At 42.7% G+C, this 17,473-nt stretch overlaps 2 protein-coding genes across 3 annotated transcripts; both read right to left on the reverse strand.

Moving 5' to 3' along the window:
- Window positions 1-1,591: 1,591 nt before the first annotated feature.
- Window positions 1,592-12,202, reverse strand: LOC308317674 (serine protease inhibitor A3L-like). 2 transcript variants are annotated; one of them, XM_080766867.1, is made up of 8 exons: window positions 12,112-12,202; window positions 9,243-9,275; window positions 7,977-8,064; window positions 5,323-5,862; window positions 4,593-4,663; window positions 3,629-3,825; window positions 2,495-2,636; window positions 1,592-1,807 (listed from the first exon to the last, which is right to left on the reverse strand). In XM_080766867.1, the coding sequence occupies exons 3-8, from the start codon at window positions 8,056-8,058 to the stop codon at window positions 1,619-1,621; spliced, it is 1,221 nt and encodes a 406-aa protein (XP_080622993.1). In that variant the 5' UTR covers window positions 8,059-8,064; window positions 9,243-9,275; window positions 12,112-12,202; the 3' UTR covers window positions 1,592-1,618. The 2 variants fall into 2 exon arrangements, with proteins under 2 accessions (XP_080622993.1, XP_080622992.1); XM_080766866.1 differs by having other exon boundaries at window positions 4,569-4,663.
- Window positions 10,081-15,888, reverse strand: LOC308317675 (dual specificity protein phosphatase 26-like). The gene is made up of 3 exons (XM_080766868.1): window positions 15,506-15,888; window positions 13,158-13,369; window positions 10,081-12,301 (listed from the first exon to the last, which is right to left on the reverse strand). The coding sequence occupies exons 1-3, from the start codon at window positions 15,682-15,684 to the stop codon at window positions 12,108-12,110; spliced, it is 585 nt and encodes a 194-aa protein (XP_080622994.1). The 5' UTR covers window positions 15,685-15,888; the 3' UTR covers window positions 10,081-12,107.
- Window positions 15,889-17,473: the final 1,585 nt, after the last annotated feature.

Below are 17,473 nucleotides of genomic sequence, written 5' to 3' on the forward strand. Positions count from 1 at the left end.
CAAGATGTGATTCACAATGTTAATGATTATTTAATAAATACATTTTAACATGGCACATTCAAATAACCTTTAACCTACTATACAGTACGGTGAAGGTTTTCATAAATGTTCAAAATAGTGAAAATAAGTGGTTAAAATGTTAGATGTTTTTGTTAGTAATTATAACTAATGTCCATTTGGACAGTAAAACTTTACAATTACCCAATCATTGTTGTTGATGGATGGGGAACGATCAACACAGAACAGGTTCTGACATATATCCTATTAGTTGATGACATCAGGGATCTCCATATATGGGCTTAATTGTGATAGCAGGTCGCATTTACTATGACATCAGTTATCTCCATCCCTGATGATGTCATGCGATGTCACGAGACCTGGCCACGATATATGGGACTGACTGACGGGAAATGAGTCCATAGTTAAAGGACCACTTCACCACTTTTCAACCTATCTTCATATAATAGGTCCTCACTAATAATCAAGATTCTTTTACAAAAATGTTTAGATTTTCATCATCGTGAGAACGATGGCTTCCATTTTCGCATTGCAACTTTTCAGGACTAGAAAGCCTGCAGTTAGCTTGTATTCCCCATCGATGATGTCACTGGAAGACGGTTTCTGAACTGCCCACAGCCCTCCTATGAGACACAGACAGAGAAGAAAAAATTGCACCATTTTTTCATGATTATTAGTGAGGAACTATTATATGAAGATAGGTTGAAAAGTGGTAAAGTGGTCCTTTAACTGTTACATTTGCGGCAACCACAGTGGTCATGAGACTGTCACATTGTCACAATATGACCACATATGTTATGTTGGCATTCCCATATATGGCCTGGGCTTAATATTGATCACAGTCTCCATTTATGGGCATAACAGGGATTGTATTAGGGCATCAGCTGGGAATGCCCATTTATGGAACTTTTTCACGTGGTGTCACGATGATGTCACGATGACCTGGGCACCCGGGGGCTTGCCTGTTGAGACCAGGGCACTGATGTCATGATGACCTGGGCACCCGGGGGCTTGCCTGTTGAGACCAGGGGACTGATGTCACGTGATGTCACGATGACCCGGGGGCTTGCCTTGGGTGAGTCACGGGGATTGTGAGTGAGGTGACAAAAACGCAAGGTTTCTTAGTTATCTCCGACATCCGGTCACAATTAAAGGGGTGTTTGTTTATAGTGTTCCAAGTTAAACAGACATTAAAAATCACCCTTGTGTGAAGTGAGGGGCGCCTCACTAAACGTGAAGTATGAGTTAGGCCTGACACTGACAGAGTGTCCCTGGTTTGATTCCTCGACCAGTCGGACCATTTGCTGTACTGTGTCCCTCCCCACTCTCTACACTGATTTATTGATTTATTTCCCATGTCTTGAAAGTATATGCCCATTGCCAGTACATGAATAATTAGGAGGACCTAGCATTTTATCCCTGGTCTACTTATATCATTTAAAAATACTCAACAAGCCAAGAACCGTATACAAACAATACAGCTGTCAGGATTATAAAATGACAGGACCACAAGAAACAAGTTTTGAGAGGATTTAATATGTTGACAGACAACACCTGCAGCTTTGAACTCGTTTGTCTCGTTTGTCACTCGTTTGTCTCCTCATATATTTGGATTGACGATCTTTCCCATGAACAGAATGTTGTCAGAGTCGGCGATGAGAACCATGAAGGGACGATTGAACTTCAATTCAGGGACGCGGCGGAAGGACAGAGGCGTGATGGCGATGCCTGTAACTCCAGTCGCAGTGGCTCCAGTCTCGTCTACGTCCAGCGTGGCTTGGTGCACAACCTGCACACAATCAGTGATTAGATCAGTCATTCTAATACACTTCTTCATTTCAAGGACCCCCCCGTGTCTTGGTATGCATTAGATTAGGCCAATTAAGTACCACATAACAGGCATCTGTCACGGTTCTGTATAGGGGGACTGCCCATAAGACTGAGGTTATAGGTTTAACGATCTATATGGCTGGTTAAGACTGAGGTTAGGGTTAGGGTTTGGGATCATTTTAGCAATTGGTCGGACTAACGAGAGGTCGGAACATGTTCTGTAGTGCAGTGGTTCTCAAAGTGGGTGGGTTCCACCACGGGGTAAATGAGGAACAGCTTAGATAGACACTTCCCTATATTGCCCTATTTCTTCTTTCTTTTTTTTTTGACCAATCTTTCCTTAAGGGGTCCCCGGCACAAAATACTTTCGAATGGGGTGTCCGCAGCCAAATACATCACCAATTTTGGGTGTCCCTGACATGAACACGTTTGAGAACCCGCGCTGTGTAGTGCTAACACATATCCCAGTAGTCCATGTGTGAATGTGTCAGAGTGAAACATGAGTCAGTAATCCAAGAATAGAACACTAGCTTATTATGGGTGGTCAGATCGTGGCTTCGTTGAGCAGCCTGATGACTGTCTCTGTCCTTTGTTGTGATATGATAAGACAGTCAGACCCTCATCCGTTGTGACGGACAGCTCTTACCTCCGACACAGCCACGGCCTCTGCGATGCCACTGAGATCAGCCGCAGCACCAAACACGTCCGTTACGCCCATCTGTCGCAGCGCACCTTTCAGGTTCATTTTAGTCTTGATGGAAAACTTGGGAACAAATAAATTGTACGTCCTGAAAAAGGAAACACAAAAGCACTCGAGACTATATATGACAAAATACTGTGGATATAATCATGATATGAGATAAGAGATTGCATCTCTCTCTGACTTTAAGTGTTTTGTGAATGTAATATTCTATCATACCTTACCAAAGTGAATTTGGGAACCTTGAAAAGGCTATATATAAATGTCATGTAGTATTATTATTATTATTATTATTAGGGGTCAAGCCCAAAGGGCGTAGTCCCCTTTTGTTTCTGTGAAAATTAATTCAATCCATTTTAACAGTTTTGGCAGTTCTGTGCTATATCGTCTTTCACGAAATTCATCAAACTCATTCATCAAAAGACCTTTGACCTTTAGATCTCTCGCTGAGTAGGCTAAACTGTTATGATTTGTTTGATCCACTTTTGGGCCATTTCTTTGGCCACGTCACAGAAATTGCATTTCCAAACATGCAAATGGGAGTTATATGACTCTGGTTTACGGGACTATAGCATTTATACAAACAAACAATACATCGTTATTTTGCTATGCTTTCTTAGAAAGAAAAAAAGAAACACAATGACAGTCATTCTAATAAAAGTATAGTCACATTTTTCCTTTCAATAATTGAAAGGCAACACAACAGACTATACACTTGTCACTAGAGTGACATACATTAGGATATTTGCTATTGTGATTTGGCATAAGTGTTATATAAAAATGTGAAGATCGGATCGGGGCATCCCTAATTATCATTATTATTAGCTTTAGTTTAAAAATAATAAGAACATGTAATTCATTTATTTTTCAATCTAAAAAAACAAAACACAGCCACTTTAACCGTGTAGTTCCCTATTTTGCCCATGTCAAGTTTTCAAACATGTATACAGGCCTATGTACAGTATCAAATCTACAAGTTCACAACACGCCATGACACGTTTATAGTGAGCTTGCATTATAGGCTATTTTCTTTAAGGAAACGTGTATTTTTTTTTTTTTTTTTTTAGTGTCATGTCAAACCTCGGCTTCATCCACTTGAGCCATTTGGCCAAGTGCATGGGGCAGATGTGCTCCTCCAGCTCGGTCAAACCTCCGTCAGGCAGCATCAGCAGCATGGAGTAGGAGTTGTTGAAGGGTAGACGGAGCACAGTGGTAGAGATCTGCTGGTCAATGTACACGTCGAAGCTGTCCTCCATGTTCATCATCTGCACAGGAACCTGCAACATCACCATGTGGATCATTATAGAAGAGCCCGATCGACCCATGACAGGGTTTTGGGCCACTGTCCCCCCCCGTCCCTCCTTTCACTGTCCCCGCCGGGCTACAGATCACAGTCACCGGCTATACAGAGAGCTTCACACCCCACCCCGCCTCTCCTAATCACTCTCCCCCCGGCTGTCTCTCTTCAATGTGAGCACCGGTTCACCGGCTCATTCATATAGTCTGGATTTTCGGTGGTGAGGTGACCACCACCATCCGCTCCGGCGGTGGTGAGCGGACCACCACCACCGGAGCTGAGATAACGTCGAGCGGTGGCGAGTAAAAACAGAGAGAGAAGGGCTGGGGGGCGGTGGCGGTGGTTTGCTCTTCACCGCGGCTCGTGACGTCGTGTTGTAGTTCGGTGGTCACCTCACCACCGGAAATCCAGACTATGTATGTATGAGCCTTTAGATTCTGAGGGGGGAATGGAAAAATGAGATAGATCTCTACAATGTGGGCACCGGTGGGGAGTTAGATTCTGAGGAGGAATTGTGGGGAGTGTAAAAATTACACAACACGTGCATCACTGCTGCTCGACCCACAGCAATGTAATAGCTTCGGTCGAACGCTCAGAACCCAGAGCGGAGCCGCAGCACCCCATGTTAAACACACCAACAATGTTCTATGAAGGATTTTGTTCATATATATAGAGAAGCCACCGCCATGTCGGTAATTATAGACGCTCTGCGTTCACACTTACATGCAGTGTTACGGGGTGTGGTACCTGGTTTTGCTCATCCGTATTGAACACATCCTCCTTGGTAAGTGCAGGCTTAAATGGAGTCTGCCACTTTCCTGTTTGACAGAAAACAGTAACAATGACAACAGTGGGATGTAATTGAAATGAGGCAAGCTGACTGCATGTAGCCATGAGCCCACGAGGGGTCCAATGGAGTGCCAGAGATTAAACACATTCATGGTATCAAATGGGGATTAAACAAATGTTAACAATTGGGGATTAAACTAATCTTAATGTGGATTAAACTAATGATATTAAATGGGTGTCCATTGCCTACTGACCCCAGTAAAAGCCAAAGCCTACTCTCCCCCCCCCCCCCCAAACTGTCTACTGTATTGTCTATACATTATTTTTGATTTCTAACTGTTTTTGAATAGTAATGTATATTTGTATGTCATTAAATGTTTTGATGATTTGAGTATGAAGGACCCCAATGGAAACAAGCCAATAGGCTTTCTTGGGTTTAAATCCTCTTAGCATGACCTCGTATTGATTGAACTGTACTTTCCTGTGCTTTTTTTCTGCAAACTGTTCAATCAAAAAAACCTGGGGGTCCAGGGTCCTTGAAAAAGGTTGAGAATCACTGAGTTAGAGATTAAACCCTAAACATGTTTGGGTTATTGAATAGTTAACTATAGCTTCATTTCTGTCTGGTATATTAAATTATATTCAAAACTACAGAATTGAATGACAGCTCAGAGATGTCATGTCTTACCTTTGTAGTATACGTAACTAATGAGATACATGAGGGTGGCAGCATCCAGGTTTTCCACTAGTTGGTCTATCTTGCCGTGGGTCTTCTCCCCCACATACTTGTTGATGGTAGCAGCACTCTCCGTGGAATTGTTAAAGTCCACATTGAACCCGTCCGCCAGGTAGGACTGCCTGAGAGCATCCAGGAACTCAGGCTGTGGCTTGAACTTATTGTCCACAAACACTGCAGTTCCTGCACTGATGTCTTCTGATGAGGTCTTGGTCAGAAGTCCATGGAAGGCCCTGTTTACGTCAGCCTGGTTCAGCAAGGAGCTGTTGAAGCCCAGACCACTGAAGAGCTGCTGGTGGGTTTGGCCCCGGGCCCCTACAGACAAGGCTGCCAGGGCCAGGCTGACACTGGAGGGCGAGAAGAAGATGTTCTTGCCTTGGCTGTCCGTCTGAGCGGCTATTTTTCTGTACAGGTTGAAGGCGAAACCTTTGTTTGCTGATGTCACAGTGGCGAGGCTGTTTGCGGCGTGGTCTGCACTGTTATCTTCATGACCTGAAGGCGGCGAGTTATATTTGTTAACCACTTGCTTTACTTCTTACTTGTATGACAAATAGCAGATTTACAAGCTCACAACACTTCACATCACGATGCATTGCAACTGTTTTTGAAAACAGCCAGGTCAGGTAGTTAGAAGTCAAGTTTAGCCAATTTAGGATGAAATATATTGAATCATAAATTGGCTAAGTTTGACTTCTACTATACCTGGCCTGGCCTAAACGTATATGCAGACTATGCAACCTATCCTGGGGGCGCTATAAAAGGCCAATGTGAAAAATGTAGGGCAGAGGTTTTTCCTTAGCCTCTAGGGAGTATATCAATTTAAGTGTTCTATTTTGCACGTGTGTCTTACATGTACCAGTTCTTATGACTTAACTTAAGACCTGGAGGAGTGGCCAATGCTATTTGGATGTTTTGAGTGGCCAGAATTGGCCGTGCCTCTGGGTCTTAAGTTAAGTCATAAGACCTGGTACTTAAGACACGCAAAATAGGGCTGTATGCGTGCAAAGTTTATCTCAGACCAGTCCAATTATAAGTAAAAACGTGAAGCGGCCTGTTATAGCACCGCCATGAGGCTTATTTAAAGGTAGAGTCAGTGATCACTTAATTCAAATATCACTTATTTTTTTGTTTTGTTGTGATAATCCTCTCTACTATAGAGTGTGCTGAACATATAAGGAGTTCCTCCCTGTCCCCAGTTAACCCTAACCTGACGCTGCCAGATGAGGGCGGTATTGGGGAAACATAGAAACAAATTTGTGTAGCAAGCTTTTTGGATCTGGCAGCGTCAGGTTAAGTTAACCCCTGGGGGTCAAAAAACCTTAGGTTTCGTTTTTGTTCTCTGATTGGATGTAAGCTTGTGTCCCAAGGCAAAAACGAAACCTAAGGGTTTTTGACTGAAATCACTGACACCCCCTTTAAGGAAAAAAAAGTAGGGTGTCATTTTCCATGGTCTACTCTCTACTACTCACTCTACTGGGAATGTCTGTGCAAAGTTTCACGGCAATTGGTTCATGATTTGAGCCATTTTGTTCAAAACAGGTCAAACTTTGGAAGCCAATCTACGCCAATGGGCGCTATGCACACAGGCCATTTTGGAAAGAACTTGGGCCCGACCAATCCCTACTTCCTTCACAGGTGTTGCCGTGCTGCCAACGATACTAATGAAGGCTCTGTTCCATTCTTGGTGCTGAGTGCTCTTATTGTGAACATAAAGTTTGAGAACCACTGTACACTAAATGGAACAGAGCCTTAATTAGTAGGCCTATCATTAGTAACACCGGCCTGGCTGTGAAGGGGCCCAGAAGTTAGCCTCTGTCACAGGCTTACTCATCTGCGAAGAGAAAAGCCTGCATGGTCACAACCTAAGGCAGAGGCGGTATCGGCGGAGGTGTTGGCCGGAACATCCGATCAGATGCATTTCCCCCGGATGCGATATTCTTTCGACCAATCACAACACTTGTTTCATACACAGAGAATGTAAACTGATTTGTAAAGCGTCTACGTAATTTCCTTGAGCGGTAGGCTACTTCCGCCGAAATCCCTCAACTTCTACCCAAAATAAATGATACCGTCTACAGCGTAGGTCTTGCCTAGCGTGCCCGGAAGAAGGAAGCGTTATTCTGTGTGCCATGAGGATGGAATATGACAAATCTGAATGATCTATCTTGATCACAGGACATAAACATACATATAGAGATAATGTGATTTGTGTGATGTATAGGAGTAATATCAAAAGATGTGTTTGGGGCAGAGGTTCTACTCTGTTATCCAGGGAGTGTGCGTGCCCAGTTTAACGCCAATTGGGCCAACCGGCCGGGCCAGAGATTAGCTGTACAGACTACTGGGTCTGCCAGGCCAAAGGCCTCCAAAGGAGCCGGCTGCTTTGGAGGCCTTTGGCCTGGCAGAGAGAAATTGTAAATGTGGGGTTAACGTGGTTAACAGTGTGTTCTTAATTAAATTGGTAAATTGTGATATACATTTTTTTTTAAATATATCAGACGTATCAATTAAGACAGTCATCATTTCCAAATATATCCCCCACCGGCCATAAAAAATGAGTGGCCAGAGGACCCCCCATCAAATCCAACCCCGGTCAGCTCTTTTACCTTCATTTCCAGCTTGGTGATGTCCCGTACCCAGACATACAAGCGCTGACAGAATCCACACCCCCACGGCTCCTTGCATCATGGCGAACTGAGGCACAGGTTCAAAAGGTTCCCATCGGTCAATAGTTCACGCACTGTTATCTAAACAAGCGGCCCAGTGGTTCTCAACCTGTGGCCCGGGGGGCCACAGGTTTATATTGCAAGTGGGCCGCCAAACAAATTGGCAAAGCACTAAGATTTTAACGGTCGGCTCCAGTGATATTCTTTGTTAAAAGTTTAAAGCCATAGTGATGTGGTGATATATAGCAATCATTTCTATAGCGCTCTGTAGTAGAGAGTGTTTGGTCAGTAACAGCTCTCCCTCCCCGTCCCTGCAGCTCTTTAACCCATTCATTCAGGCCTGACGTCGAAATTAAAAAAGAAAAAAAGTTTTCTAAATCATGACAATTTTCCGAAAGATTTGAGGCACATTTGAACGATTATTCAGAAAATAGCAGACCTACGAGTGGCGCGCTATGAACTCAATCAGGAGAGTAGCCATTTTATCAGCCTTCAATTTGATAGTGTCTCAGTTCCAATTTAGTTTGCTCATTTCTGTGTGTCTTCACTTCCAAATCAATCTTTATCCTGTATGCTGCATGCATGACATCTCTCTCCTGATTGGATCAAATTCGTATCCAGATTCCAGACCTGAAATTGCATTCAGCTGTTACTGAACAAACACTATATCTATAGCAAGGAATACCATCACAATAAGGAGCAATTTAACATACCTTTAATGATAACTACTAACATTAATATGTTAAACAAAATATGTAAAAATATATATATATGTCCCAGTGCCACTTGCCATGTTAAGTGGTCAGATGTGTGGACCTCACTTTTATTTCTATTTATTTTTTCAAGTGGGCCCTGGCTGATTCAGATCAACCACTGTTGTATAGTCCATTCCCAAATTAAACTTAATTCCATTCCCAAAAAAAGTTTTGTTTCCATTGGGCAATTTCACTTTCCCAATTAAAATGGACAGAAGCGGTTCCTCTAATTCAGAAGTTATATCTTAAATTCAAGATTCCAATATCAATGCTGGCTCAAGTCCTCAATAGCTGAAACAGGTAACGGCAGTTATGGCAGTGTCAATCAAAGTAAATTACGGATTTTCCAAGTAAATAGGATTTAATTAAAACACAAAAAAAAATTCCGGTAAGTAATACATTATAAATTAGCCTAAAGACTTAATTTGAAGTACAGTAGCACAATACTTACCTTCCTAATGTGACGACGCCTCACCACGCACTGCTGAGAGACAGACAAAGGAAGGGGAAGACATACGCCCCTTTTAACAACTGCAAACCCATCCACTGTACTTTGACATGTTTGCCAATATGTCCTTCTCTTATTTGCTCTGCCTCTGTATTTATTCTGTGTAATGATTACTGTTAAGCTACAATACATGTCAAGCATGGAATCATGGCTGAAAATGCAACAGGAATATGCACAAAGTCAGGTAGCCGCATAGTCATCTGTTATAAGCTTATATGGGTTACATCGGTTGTCTGTATGTAGACCATCAAATACTTAAATGTTCTAAACATTATAAAATACGTCTACAAGAGCTTGTACAGGTGCATCTGGATGAAGACAGCTGGTTTGAAGCAGTACAGTACCTTTATTATGAGGCCATTGGGGTTATTATGTACAGTAGTTTCTTACATCCAACTCAATGAATCGACACAACATTCCAATAACATAGATGTTCTGACAAAATCTGTAGGAGTATAATACAAAAGAAAACGTTAAAGATCGGCCTGCTGGTGGCACTATAATAGGCCAATGTGAAAAGAGTGGCATTTCTTCCTCAACCAGTGGGAATGTTCGTGCAAAGTGTCACGGAAATCAGTCAAATCACATCGCTGCGTTCATGATTTGAGGCATTTTGTTAAAAACGGACTTTGGAAGTCAACCGTATAGCCAATCAGGAGGGAATATGAAAGATTGGACAGATCCGTCTTGATCACATGACTGTAGAGATACTGGGGGTACCAATTAGCATTAGGTTTGGACACAATTTGTAGGATCAATATAAAAGAATAATACGTGTTTGCAAAAATCGGCCTCCTTGTGGAACGATAACAGGCCGAGAAAAGTTTGGGGCAGAGATTCTGCTCTTTCATCCAGGAAGTGTGTGTGCACAGTTTCACTTCGATCGGGCCCGAGATGATCTGCTCACGGACGGACGGACGGACGGACAGACAGACAGGGTACAAAACAAAGGGTAATCTCGGTCACGCCTTCAGTCTGGCGGGGCATTAGTGTAATGCTTATCCAGCATGTGTGGCATCCCAGCAGCTTCTATTATTAAATTGCTGAATGTTCACACAGGTTCAGATGATATTTCACTACCAAAGCACTATACCCCAAAAAACATCAGATCTAAAAGCTCACATCGAGCTGCATTAGCGGCCCATTGTTGTGGGCTTTTAGATCGGCTATTTCGGCAGAATGTTCAACCCCAGAATAGGGATGTTAAGGTTCAGGTGGTTAAAAAAGCTGAACAACAATAGGTCGATCTATTGATTAGGGGTAAACAGTAACACCCCCCGCCCCTTCCCCATTTGTTTACAGTATGACACATTCATTTGTTTTCTACAAATTTCACCTGGTCATGGGACCAGAACTTGTGATCCAGTACAAGTTCAGCTGCACACAAAACGCAGGCAAACAAAAAAGGGGGAACTAAAATCAGTAGTGTTCCGTGAAATATAACAGCCATATAAACAACGCCATGACACTCCAATATAGAGGGTATATGCGCGTGACATAATCGTACCTGGAAGTTATGCGGGGAACGCCCACTGAGTGGCAAAAAAAAACTACTTTCTGGCCTTGACAGCCCCATTTCATCCAAACAGAAAAGTCCTGTCTGATTGCATTAAACAATGTTAAACTCACCAACATTGGAGCTGTATATACGAAAAGCTTGAATTAGCCTCTTTCTATCTGCAACGTTTTTGTTTCATAAAAATCTAAGTGTCAGGAGTTTGGAAGTGCTTGTTTTCAATAACACAACATTTTGCTGCCTCCTGCGTTATGTGACATTTAGAAACAGGTGGTGTACGGCAGGACGGTTGAGTGATTTCCAACGGAGCGCTTCCAAACTCCAACACTCCTCCATGCTGCTCAATGTTTTGCCACTCAGTCTAGATGAGGGGGGCGTGTCCTGATGGGGAAATCATGCATGTGCGTACTCTCTATAACACATAAAATGACAGAAGCACCTATGGCATAGATATATTTACACAGTGTACAGTAATCACTCCATACTCCATAGATAAGAAACCATATTCACCATTTCCCTTATCCTTAAATAAAAGGAGCAATACTGCAATATAGACACTCTGTTAAAGGGACACTTCACCCTTTTTGCAAAGAAATATATGTTAATGACGTTTAGAAGCTTTAGAACACTTTCCTGGGGGTATTTATGTGTGTAATATGTGGTTTTAGATATTTTAGATTGTAGCAGTGAGCATGCTGTCTCTGATGTCATGGACACTGGTCTCACTACCTTCCTGGACTACAATTCCCATAATTCTTTGGTGCACTGCTCCTCCTTGTGGATAGGGGGGAGAGCTGTCTTACTGAGACAACATGTAGTCCAGGAAGGAAGTGAGCCCAGTGTCCATGACATCAGAGACAACAGGCTCACTGCTACAATCTAAAATATCTAAAACCACATATTACACACATAAAGACCCCCAGGAAAGTGTTCTAAAGCTCCTAAATGTCATTAACATATATTTTTTTGCAAAAAGGGTGAAGTGTCCATAATTAAAAATATTCTTGAGTAAAAGTACAAAAGTATTGGCCTCAAAACTTAGTAACTAAAAGTAAAAGTGCCCATGAAGCATAATGTCCTTATTTCACGCAGGTTTCAAATGTATATAGGCCTACAAATCTTGTAGATCGGCAAATTTTCAAGTGGTATATAACGTGCGTTTTGTAACATCAATCGAAATCTAGAAGTGACACAGCAGCTAATGCTTTCCAATAAATAAATGCAGTAGCAGCATACAAAGTTGAGGTGTAGTGGAGTACAACAGTAGAGTACTTAAAGTAAATAGTACTCAGTTACTTTCCAGCGAAGAGCTCCCCGTCCAGAGCACACAGCTGGCGGAGGAAGCCTCGGTTGGGAACGATGCCCCGGTTGTCTTTGACGGCGCACACCGCCTCCACCAGGCGCAGCTTCTGTCTGATCATCAGATAGGCCAGGACCAGCGTGGCCGAGCGGCTCACTCCTACGTGGCAGTGCACAAGAACTCTGCCTGCAAACACGTGCACGGACACACAGACACAGACACAGAGACAGACACACAGACACACAGACACACACACACACACACACACACACACACACACACACACACACACAGTTTAACAATGTACAGTATTTATGTACACATACGCACAATGCATTGTGCGTACGTCTCTCTCTCTCTCTCATTAGCAGGCAACAGTGCAGCTCTCTCTGTTACAACAGCGCCCCTACTGGTACTAATAGTCATACTCGTGCAGCTCATAGGTTAACGTCACATAGGGCGGACACGGACATTGCTGTTCCTTGGAGTGGAGACGTGGACCTTAAGTTCACACACCTCAAAGGCTGCTATACACAGCGCAATTTAACATAGGAATAGGAATGAGCCTGCGTGCATTTATGCCACCCTAAAACATGATCATCAGGTCTTATTGTTATATAAGGAGGTATAATTGTTTTTTACTTTTGTTGTTTACTTTTTATGTGGGCACACCCACCAGTTCATTACATGTAAGTATGCCTGGTTTGCCTGGTGGGTGGTGATGGGTGGTGATCCACCTGAACTGAAGCCGCACCCACAGCTGTAGTTGTATGATAAAGGGGAGGTGCTGATAATGTGATGTCACTATATTACTGTTTCTCCAGGAAGAAACCCTAAATAGAAAGTGAATACACCATTGCACATACAAACGACTCCAGGGTGTCTAATGAAGTACTCTCACCTCATAGACACATGGGAAACTGGAAAAATACAAAAAAATGTGGCACTCCATCTTCAAGCGACGTGCGCGTGACATCATTAAAATAGCGTATACCACCAGAGATCAAATCACCAATGCAACACTAACTGCTCAGTTGCTCACCTCCTCCATTGAGAGCTCCGTGAATGAAGTCGGACGCCTTCTGGAAGTTGCAACTCATGTCGTAGTCCATGGTGTCGCGGGCCTGGACGCCCATGTAGGCGATGCCCATGCTGCCATACATAGAGGGCACCTCATTGAGTTCATGGTGACACGCGTTCAGGATGTGGGTGATGCCATGCTGGGACAGATCAGCCCGGTTCCCTGCACTGTGTCTGCAACGCACGACAATGTTTTTTAAAACCCATTCTGACCTGAGATCAGATTCATACGAGGTTTCCACTGGACACACACTGGTCTGATTAACCCATTCTGACCCGAGATCAGATTCTAAAAATGTCAGTCGTTCTTTGATTTTTCAAAAATAGCAGACCTACAAGCTCGTAGCGCGCCACTCGGTGGCGCGCTATGAGCTTGTAGATCTGCTATTTTTCAATAGCTAAAGCATAACATGACGCTAACACCAAAATGGGTTCCCGTTCAGAATGGGTTAAATAAAAACAAATAACAAATATAGCTGCAAGCAGCAATAACAAGGGCCTTATGTAAGGCAGCAATAAGAAAAAATATATATGCAATATGTGCTAAGTAAGCCATAGAAACATAGAAGACTTGAACTTGAGAAGAAAGAAGACCATGCATTGAACAAACTTTTTCAGTTAATGTATGTTTGGTATTGATAATCTGAATCCTTAATTAAAGTTGTCAAATAATGGCCGAGTAAAACATTTACTTTGAGATGCAGCAGTGTGGAGCACAAATTATAATCAGTAAATAGTTTGTAAAAAAGGAAATACTCAAGTAAATAATTGTACTTAAGTACAATACTTGAGTAAATGCACTTACATTCCATCATCGACTATAAGTATCCGTCGTGAAAAGGTGGCAGGCAGACGATTGCAATTACCTAGCCTAGGCTGCTTTCTTCACTGGACATTTCAGGAGGCAGTTTCAGCCTATTTGTCACAGTGAAGAAAAGGGCTCTTTTCCAGGGACTCGATATGGCATCTTAGTTGCCTGCTGACAGCTGTAAGTAACGGTGATGTGGGCTATGCAACATATCAGGAGGCCTCCGTGGAAACTTTGAGATTCTGCTATTGCAAGTTCCATAAGTGGAATGCGGTCAGTGCGCCTTAGGTGGTCTGGAGTGAGATCTGAATCGACTAAAACTGATTTATGATCAGATCCTCTTACACACTTCTGGTGTTGGTCCAGAATGTAGAAGATCAGCTGGTTGGACAGAGCCTACTTTAAAGGTACGTGGTATTTATTTCTTAAAATAAGTGTTAAAACAGCTGTAGGGCCTACTATTCAGAGTATAACAGGGGGTCTCCCTCTCTCCATGCTCTTCAGTTTAACAGAAATTACATTTTCAGGTCCGGATACCAATTTTATTGAATCAGGAGAGACACTTCACTGGAAAGTGATGAAACAAAGACATGTGCAGACAAAGTTGGAATGGGACCTATTGAGCTGTATTGATTGGAACAATATAAGAACCAAGCTCATTCTGAAAATTCCGATTTTTCTCCGGATGAATTTGGTGGACCGACCAAAGAGCTGGAGAAACTGTTCACTACTAGCCTATATAGCAATTATCACAGAATATAGTCCGCTTACATTTTTGACAGCAGTTTATAAAACTCACTATCACAATAAAAGAACAACAATATCTAATAATTAAAATGACATTTTCTCAACTAAACCCATTATTTGGATTCACTGACTGAGTGTATAAAGCCTGGGCCAGACTTCTATGCTTTACTTGTCTCCAATGTAAAGCCTGGGCCAGACTTCTATGCTTTACTTGTCTCCAATGTAAAGCCTGGGCCAGACTTCTATGCTTACTCGTCTCCAATGTAAAGCCTGGGCCAGACTTCTATGCTTTACTTGTCTCCAATGTAAAGCCTGGGCCAGACTTCTATGCCTTACTTGTCTCCAATGTAAAGCCTGGGCCAGACTTCTATGCTTTACTTGTCTCCAATGTAAAGCCTGGGCCAGACTTCTATGCTTTACTTGTCTCCAATGTAAAGCCTGGGCCAGACTTTTATGCTTTACTTGTCTCCAATGTAAAGCCTGGGCCAGACTTCTATGCTTTACTTGTCTCCAATGTAAAGCCTGGGCCAGACTTCTATGCCTTACTTGTCTCCAATGTAAAGCCTGGGCCAGACTTCTATGCTTTACTTGTCTCCAATGTAAAGCCTGGGCCAGACTTCTATGCTTTACTTGTCTCCAATGTAAAGCCTGGGCCAGACTTTTATGCTTTACTTGTCTCCAATGTAAAGCCTGGGCCAGACTTCTATGCTTTACTTGTCTCCAATGTAAAGCCTGGGCCAGACTTCTATGCTTACTTGTCTCCAATGTAAAGCCTGGGCCAGACTTCGTCAGCATGGCTGACAATGCATCTCCCAGTGAAAAGCAGACGCTCCAGCTCCACCACGGCCAGGCCAGGAGAACTCAGGTCGATGTCCACTTTGCGAGGCGGTGGTCCGTCGTTCCATGACGGAGGCAGTTTGTCGGTGTAGGACATGGTGGTTCAAGTCTTCTTCGGTCGTCGTTTATCTATGTGCCCAAAAATCAAAGAAGCAAACAATCTATTCCAATCGAATGCTGCTGCAGATGTTAAGTCAACCTCTGGCCAAAACCGTCTGAGAATTCTATTTTTTTTTTTTTACACCTGCAATTATCGAATGAACCTTGTCTGGTGCCAGAGCTTCAGTTCATTTCAGTTCAAGTAGTCTGGCTGAATGGTGGTCGTCAGCCAGATCAGAATGAGTGAAACAGAAACAGGTGTATTTTAGTCTCAGGAGGCTCCGCGTCACTTTCGCTCACCACACACACACACACACACACGCGTTCTTTAATGCACGCGCACACACTAGCCTGAAGAGTTGCTGCCCCACAAAACACACTCATCTGCTCTTGCAACATGCTGCTGCATGCTGTTGCAAGAGCCCGTGTTAAAAGCTTCATTGCATCAAAATAGCTGCCTATTTAAAGATCTGAATGCAGGCTGTCCAGAGACACTTGAGTTGTGGGGCGAACGCACTACGTTGTGGGGCGAACGCACAAAAAAAAAAAAAGCTATGGATATTCAGAACTGCGTGGTGGTGTGCGATATGCACGTTTCGTATTTTAACTTAATGGTGAATCAAACTTCGACTTAAGCTTCGCTGTTGTATTAGCAAACCTATCAAAATGTTTGGCTGATTTTTTTTTTGGACCCCAAATATATTGTGCAAACTATGTGGAGTAATAAGAGACTACTTTTTCGCATGAAGAACTGCCTGCATCATAACTTTGGAACATTTACACAACGGACAGTATAGTATTAGATCAAACAGAGAGACTATCAGCATGTCAGCCAGGTCCAACTGTATTGGATCAACCCCCTCAGTAGCTCCATATTGGACTCGCTCTCCTTTTAATAAACAATTTTTTAACATTCTTGAACATTTTGAGAACGTATTGAGAATTGAAAATTCAGGATAACAGGGTTGTTTTTGAGCGGTGCAACCACTCCAGGGAACAGCAATGTCCGCGTTCACCTACCCATGTGTTGTTCACCCGCCTATGTGACGTTACCAGTACCAGTATGACCATTAGTACCAGTAGGGGCGCTGTTGTGCCAGAAACAGAGAGAGAGTGCTGCACTGTTGCCTGCTAATGACAGAGAGAGAGAGAGAGAGAGAGAGAGAGAGAGGGGGGGGGGGGGGGGGGGGGTGGGAGTTTCAACTTTTTAAACCAAGGTCCATATTTTACTTTCATTAGAGAAAGTAAAATGATGAGTAGCACCCAAGAAATCAGCAATACAAATAAAAAAAACATTTTACAATCTAACAAAAGTGGTCCTTAAAATGTAGTTGTTTTCTTTCATGAAAGAAATAAATTAATTCACTTGACCAACAGATTAAAAAATATCCTGACATTTAATTCATTTTCCATTTTTTGATCCGTTCTTTTTTTTTTTTATAGTAGTCAGGCAAAGATTCCCATCATGTGTTGAAACATGCATTACATCAGAAACATATATACACAGGCCACAAGATCCTGTTTTTGTATTTTTCAACATGATTATTTTCTTCTTTTTTACATGTATTTCATGTTATACAAATATATGCCCGATAATATTGAAGTGATGTGTGACGGTGGTGTGACGGTGATCCACCTAAACACAAGACAAATATGAAATAGGTTTCCTTCCATGCAAACTGAGTGACCTTATCTATACCTAATGCTACAAAAGAACCCCCCACATATGGCACTCCGTTTTTCTAAATCAATATATCAAGCATGAGCCTCGTCACACAAGACTAAAG

This window comes from Protomyctophum bolini (assembly GCF_963924005.1).
Source record: "Protomyctophum bolini genome assembly, chromosome: 6".
NCBI lineage: Eukaryota > Metazoa > Chordata > Actinopteri > Myctophiformes > Myctophidae > Protomyctophum > Protomyctophum bolini.